The sequence below is a fragment of the Larimichthys crocea genome, chromosome VIII (genome assembly GCF_000972845.2).
Source record: "Larimichthys crocea isolate SSNF chromosome VIII, L_crocea_2.0, whole genome shotgun sequence".
Taxonomy (NCBI): domain Eukaryota; kingdom Metazoa; phylum Chordata; class Actinopteri; family Sciaenidae; genus Larimichthys; species Larimichthys crocea.
Genome location: NC_040018.1, coordinates 23,517,450 through 23,525,134, shown reverse-complemented (window position 1 = coordinate 23,525,134; position 7,685 = coordinate 23,517,450). Strand labels below are relative to the sequence as shown.

General features: G+C 44.7%; 1 protein-coding gene across 1 annotated transcript; it reads right to left on the bottom strand.

Annotated features, from left to right (window-relative positions):
• Positions 1 to 353: 353 nt before the first annotated feature.
• larp6a (La ribonucleoprotein 6, translational regulator a) lies at positions 354 to 6,014 on the bottom strand. Its single transcript, XM_010733110.3, has 3 exons — positions 5,080 to 6,014; positions 3,134 to 3,332; positions 354 to 2,311 (listed from the first exon to the last, which is right to left on the bottom strand). Exons 1-3 carry the CDS (start codon positions 5,841 to 5,843, stop codon positions 1,214 to 1,216), a joined length of 2,061 nt encoding a protein of 686 aa, XP_010731412.2. The 5' UTR covers positions 5,844 to 6,014; the 3' UTR covers positions 354 to 1,213.
• Positions 6,015 to 7,685: the final 1,671 nt, after the last annotated feature.

Here is a 7,685-nt window from a genome sequence, read left to right as displayed (position 1 = left end):
GAATACTATTTTTTGGCATTGCACATACCAAGATGCAGGAAATAAATGAACATGTGCAAGTGATCTACTCCACCATTTTGTCAATTTAATGTTACTTGTGGAGGGTTGATATAGCTTATAATCCATCAACTCTCTTTATCATCCGCCCATCTGTGCATTCCATTGCAAAAACACATCACCGTGCCAATTCTGCTTTCCAAGTCGGAAAAGTCTCAACAGTCTTGGCGCAGCAACGCTCTCTCACTTAATTTTGCTTACATATTGAAATAAAATAATAAGATTGGATCATGGGTGTTTCAGATCATCATCGCCACCTCAAAATGTGTCACAAACAAAAGAGAAAGTCAAGCAAATTGCAATTTTAGTGATTTATTTGTACAATAAGAATCACACTGTACAAATACCCCAGCTCAGGTGTATGAGCATTTATTCTGCCTGACCTGATCCCTCAAACCTCACTCTGAGTTTAGACTGATGGAAACAGATATGTCAAGAAAAAAACAAACAATAAAGCTAAAAAAATAAATAAACCAGCCACCTGCTGAAAAAAAAAAAAAAAAAAAAAAAAAATTCACAGGGCCCCTCCCAACTAAGTGCCAAAGAGTACTGAAAACATTGAAATTAAAAATGTCGAAATAAAACCTAAAAAAAATATATATATATCTCATGTCCAAGTTTAACTGTCCATCCTTTATGGCAGTGGAACGATTATGGCCTCAGTTTAAATAGCATGTAGACATGGAACTCACAGTAGACAAATACAGAAAAGGCATATGGTGATATCTCTATCAAGTCCATGCGCCTATGCCACTTACACATTTATACACCATCCACAGACAATGTTGTGAGCTTTTACACACAAGACAGAGGACACTTTACAATCTAAAAAAAGAAAAGAAAAAGTGGAATTTCCTCTCCAACCTGCCTCACGTTGAACAAGTTTAGACAGTAATGGAGGTGATATGGTCCATTTTAAAGCAATATAAATTTACATTCACTCAGATTTTCATTAGTAACTCACTAATGTTACCATTGTAACGCAAAACATCGTATAAAAATATAACAAAGACTGAAAACTGATGCACTCAACAAAAATATATCTACAGTCTCAAAGGTAGGGTGGGGGCTGAGCGACACGGCCAAGAACAGCTTAAATTTCCAATCTATCCTTTTATTTCTGGGGGATATGGAATGTAGAAGGACGCTCCACATATCAAGTCTGAGTGGCGGCAGTCTTTCCCCTCTCGCCAACAGTGACACAGTGAAAGCCCCGGGTTCCATCAGGACCCCGTGGCAGCCTCATTACGCCCGGTGGCAGACCGTCAGCATTTTGGATCTTTCTACCCAACATCGGACTGCCGACTGGACTGCTCTCCTGAGACGCTACCTGCTTGCGGCGTTGAACCCACGGGCTCCCTGAAGGGGTGAGGCTGCTGTCTGAAGAGTAGTCTGCCCAGCGGCGACCAGGCTCAGGGCTCAGTCTGCCCTCGCTGGCTAAAGGAGACTTGTGGGAATGAGGAGATTTACGCTGAGAACAGGGGCTTGCACGGGGGCTAGACCAGGGACTGTTACGCGGGGACATACCAGGACTCAGGTGATTGTTCTGGAAACTGATCCCTGCAGTGGTGGGGCTGAGCTTATTGCAGGACTGGGACTTTCTGGCAAGCCTAGGGGATGTAGGGTTGCTCTCAGTGTCTGAGGAGCTGCAGGCTGAGTCGTCCCCGTGGTACTGGAGCTCTCTTACTCTACAGTTGAGCGAGCGACTTTTACGCATCCCTCCCTCCTCACGTGGTCTTTCTTTGGGAACCTTCTTCTTGGGCGGCTTGGTGCCAATCAGGACTACTTTCAACCCCAGCGAACTGGTCCCTCCATCTTCGCTTCCTACAGCTTCATTGGCTTTCACAGCAGCCTCCACCTCCTCAAACTCCACAATGGCACATTCCTCAGTGCCTAGCTGAGTGTAGCGACCACTCAGCCTTTTCAGGTCTGCAGGCAGGTCCTTCCCAGGCTTCAGGACTCTAACGGAGGCGATGGCACCGTATGTTCCGAATGCCTTCAATAACAGCTTCATCAGCTGCTCCTGCTGAGTGGCTCCTCCCTCACTGCCTCCATTATCCTTAGTGAGAGCAGCCAGCTCTGGCCACCTCTGCAAATCACTTAACAGCAGCATGCGGCTAGGTAACGACTCACTGGCAAAGACTGGCACTGCGGATTTACGCCGCACCTTACGCCCCTCATCGTTCAGCTCAAGTATCTTGGAGTGTCTCAGAGCATAAGCAGTTGTTCTCCAGTCACGAGTCAAGTGTTTTACCTGCAAAAGAGACAATCCTTGGGTTACATGGGTGAGATGCTAAGTGATTTAAGAGGGCCATTTCACAACTATTAACTCACAAATTTGGTCCCTGCAACAGCTTCTCTTTGAGAGTTATGAAATCAGTTAAGATTTGTTGGTTAAACAATAATTTCAGCAGGATCAGTCGATCAGTTATTTATACTGCCTTCCTGACAATCACACTTTCTAAATTAATATCTCTAGTGATGGCATTGTAACCGATTTAATAACCACAAACATCCTAGCTTCACTACATTATTCAATTTATCGCTGTATAATTTGCTCGTGTTGAAAATGACTCACCTCAGTGTTATCAAACTCATGTTTGAATCCTTGTTTATATTAAAAATGAGTGGCTGGATTCAGATTGGTTGTGGCATAAACAGATTACAGCCAAAACAGCCCATCAAATCTGCATGCATAAGCCTAAAGTAGCGCAAGATGTTGCGAATCAATGTGAGAATATCATTGCATCTCCAACAGCATCATGTTGACACTAGAAACAGCCAGTCATTACATCCTCTTTCTCAGCCTAATGTCACTAGGAATTCAAAATGGCTTGGAACTTTATGCAGCCTCTCACTTTAAAACTGATTTGTCCTCCGTTCATTTGTACATTTTGGGCAGTGATCAAATATGATGTATGTAGACAGTGGTTAGACATTCACTTTACTATTAGCTCATGAATAAAGCACACAATGAGCAATCAGTGGACTACTATTCCTACTACTACTACCATAAGGAACCCAATTATTAGTTTCCAGAGTGTACTTAATCATACCCCTTTGCAGCAATGCTTACTTTTTTGAACGAAGTGAGTAACTTTACGCTGACAAACCCCAGTTTGTTGCGTCTGACATGTTTCAGCAAGAAGGCATCATGCTCCAGGTTCTCATCAGACAGGTAGTACTCGATCTGCGTGACCAACTTCTGGATGAGCTCTGGATCTGGAGGCTGCCAGCTCTCCTCCTCCAACTCCCCTCCGCTGGTCCCAGCACCGCTGTGTGTGGGAAGACAACATGCATCATGGTCAGAAGAGAGTCATCACTGAAAACAGCTTCATATCTGAACTGCCAAAATTACAACTGTTACACATTTCACTTTCATTAATACAATAAGCCAGAGGCTTATAAGTTGTTGGCAGGAATACATAATCATTTCCCTCTGCAATTTTCCTTGCTGCAGTTGACGAGCTGTGTCTCCAGTAAGAGCCACAACGCCTCAGTGCCAGACCTCGACAGTGTCCCACCAATCCTGAAACTGCCAAAACCTCTCCATCTGAAGGGCGAAGAGTCACAGGCTCTACCTCCCACACACAATATGGTGGCCAACCAAATCAACTTCACACAATTTAACAAAAACTGGTACCAACACTGCACAGCCATGGCTTTTAGGCACTATTTGATCTCAGTCAGACACCTGGCTGAAACTGTGGAGCAGCAGAGTAAGGTAGCCTTGCAGATTAGAGTGAGGGTCTGAATGAAATTTTGTGGTATGACTCATCACCTCCTCCAGCCTCCTCCCTTCCCTCGCACACGCCCTCAGTAAACAGCTCTCCAGTCGGCTGACCGCACAGCTGGCACGAGCCCACTGCTTCCCCAGGACCTCAGATAAAAGACAACCACGGGCTGCGCTTTTTAGAAGACAATACTGTCAGTGTCAGCACATACGAAAGAGAGTTTAAATATGCAAAATGAGGAAAACACAGTAGCAATGTAAAGTGATACTTGAAGTTCACTTACAAGTCACTAATAAGTAGTGCACTGCAAGTCTGTGAAGGAATGTTGCATGAATAGGCTATTTAAAAAAAAAGAGAGACTGACAGCGGGCAATCTGCATCTTCCTCTATCTGATGCAAGCATGCTTCCTATCAGATGTTTATCTTGAAATACATCCTGTGTGAAAAACGTGTCACAAAGCACAGCTACACAGGTATTCCAGATGTTCTTTATGCCAGAGAACCATTACGGTGTAACGTACACACTTGTTGTGCCGATTTATTTTCCCCTTTGGCCTTTCTGTCACTGACTCACCCTTTGCTCACGTAGTCCAAGTCGGGAACTTATCGGCCAGAGGATAAAAATAGCAGGCCATGACGCAGGGGAATTAGATTAAAGAGAAGGTGCCATCCTTTATCTTTCTCTCGCTCTTTCCTCCCTCAGGTGTCTGCTTATAGGCCAATAGCACTGATGCTGCCTACAGGTGGTACTTCCCGCCATCCCACCCAGGAGATAATAATATCCCTCAGGTATGTCTGAGGATTTACACCCCCTCAATTTGGAGCATCTATTGTCCTCTTAGCACACTGTCACGTCCGTCACTGCCTTTTGTGGTCACAGTGATACCCCTCTCGGGATTACAGTTATATTTGCACAGTGTCTCTTTTTTTAAAACACAACTGGCATTCATTCAGTGAAACAAAAAACAATCCAACAGTATCCATGCTGCTCATGTGCTGGCAGTTGGGGGCCAATATAAGCTATACAATCCGGAGCAGAAATAGACGAGAAGAGTTCAAATAACCTTGACACCAAGAGGGATACGTTTCATTCACCCACCAACCTTACTGAACCCAGTCTGACTAATACACTTACACCATACATTTATTGGGCACATTTATGAAAAATAAGTCAACCAAAGCCAGGGAGACAGATTGTTAACTACATGAGGATAATTAACTTATATTTAGTTTACAAACCTTGGGGCATCACTGGCTGTTAAGACAATTAACTTTAAGTGAATCAAACCTTGATTTGTCATGTCTTCCGATTTCGTCCTCACTACAGCTGCCTCCAAGGAAGTCAATATTATTGGATGACACTTCCTCGGGTTCCTCGTCCTCCGCCGCTTGAATGGCCACGGTTATCGTCACCGTCCCCATTTCCTGCGTGTGCTGATCCACGGTGATTACCTCATCGATGCCCTGCTCCGCTGACGCATCCGAGGCGCACTCCACTGGGTTCAGATCAGGGATCCCCACGGACCCACTCATGTTCCTCGAATAAGTCAAGGTGCCTGCACACGCTCTCTTCCCTTGCTCGGTTGTAGCAGCGGCAGCAGCACCTCCCTGGAAGCTTCTAATCTCGCTTGACTCGAAGGCACAGACAGGATACGGGGTGCGTAAAGCTGCTCGACGTTTCTTCGGGCACCAGTGATGACGGAGAAGGACCCAGGGGGCTCCGAAGACGCGCTCCACGGCTCGCCAGAGACCCCCGATCCAGATCCGACCCGACTGAGGGCCCTGAGGAGCAGCGGGGCTTGTAGCAGCCAGCGAGACGCAGCCTGGACCTGGTAAGACCGACGGGCTGGAGCCTCCTTGGGCTTCTGCTTCTGCTGCTGCTACTTCCTCATATGTAAGAGGCTTTCTGCGTTTGAAACGAGCTCTGGGATTGGGCCGCGGCAGCGTCTCTTCGCACTCACTCCCAACCCACAAGCAAAAGCTGACACAAAGCCAAGAGGGAGGCAAGAGGAAGGAGAGGCAACGCATGAAGGCGTTTACTAAGGCGTGCATATTTCTCGCTTTCTTTTTTTCACACACAGAGTAAGTTGGGTTTTTACTGTGAAGACACGAATGTCCCGTTTACATGGGTCTAAGTAGGGGAGCAAATTCACGTGTTCCTCTCTAATTAGGAAACTGCCGTGCCAAGGACGACCCCTTCTCTAACGCCCGCTAATTGGATAATATGCTTTCAGCGGCTGGTTGTAAGCATGTGGCAAGTGGTTCATGTGTCTGAAGAAGGAGGGGGAAAGACTTTCATTTGCATATATTCATGTCAGGAAGTCAAATGAGAGTTAAACCCTACCCTCAGGGTATAAAAACTCCACATTACTCAGATCTGTATTAACATTTGGTGTTGTGGGGAAATAACTTTTTTTTTAAAATCAAATTAAAGCACATGTACTCCACATGATACCAAAATCACCCAATAAAGTGTCATTTGGGTGTAGGTCTATGTAAACACACCCTAAAGTCAGCACAATATCCAGAAACAATCCTAAGGACAAGACCTTAGTGTCCTCAATGGTAGCTGTGACCCTACTCTTGGTCCAGGGGGTCAGTGAAACCTCACTAAAAAGGTGAAAGTAAACCACTAAATAACTAATTTTGTCTAGGGAATCTTCAAAAGCAGGCATACATTTCAAGAATAGATGGTTTCAATGATGTTGAGCATATGTAGGTGTTCAAACGAGAGCATTAATTATGATTGCAGTCATCTGAATATGTCTCTCTAGGCTACACCTCAAGTCCATTTTTGTAGCTTGTTGTTGGCCTCCATCCTAATAGCCCTGTAAATCACACACCAGTGTTATTGGCTGTTGCCTGCCCTGCATGAAATATCTTTACTCCTCCCCACTGGCGAGCCACGCTCACAGCTGGTGGGCAGTCTGACTCATTCTCTGCACCACATGCCATACAGTGCTCCAGTTTGTGTACAATGCAACATGGGGGGACAGTGAGACAGTAAATGAGTGAGAAAAAGGGGGGGAGGATATGGAAGAGACTGGCAAAAATAACCTAAAGCATTTAGTTTATTTTTATGGATTCATATTCTCAGATGATGTGAGCGAGGCTGCCGGCAGGATCACTCAGCTGTTTCCAATACAAATAAACTTGTTTCAAGGATTTTCTAGATTCATGTCTCATGCCTTACACAAACTGTTGTGAAACGCTGTCCATGAAGTGATGTAAAGACAGCACTGTAACATGTTGTTTGCTGCCCATGGTAGTCCCACTTCGAAGAACATGACCTTCTTCAGGTGTCTTTGAACCATCATTTAGGCTTTTTGTAGAACACAATACAATTCAACAGCACCACACAATAAATCCTGCAAAAGAATCAGCGCCTCTCAAGCAGAAAAACTAAATAGAATGAAAAATGATAAAAGACAGGATGTTACAGGGCCATTATATTGAGGTTATTTGATTTATCCAGGTGTGTGAATAAGCTGGAAACTCATGTAGTGAGTACGAGATCTTTGATTCTTAAATCTTGCTTTGGGCATTTTCTTCTAATTCGCACTATGATGTTCATTTTTATAATTGCTTCTGGCACCGAATGTACCACCAGCAATTTTCCTCCTTCTTCTTGTCACTTACCTTTTTTCTTTTCAGCAATTTTTATCAGTAAGGCTTGAGCTACATGCACCCTTAAATCTCACTGAAACATTTGTTTACACAAATAAACCCTTATTTTATCAGACTGTGATGACTGTCCTGATCACATGTCTCACCAGTCGGCAGTAGTGGGGTTATATGAAGTTCTTATGCGTAGTCAGTGTGTTACCCACAGTAGACAGTGGTCAGTGTGCTCCCAGTTTGGAGAACAGACACCAGCACCAGTATAGAAGTAGA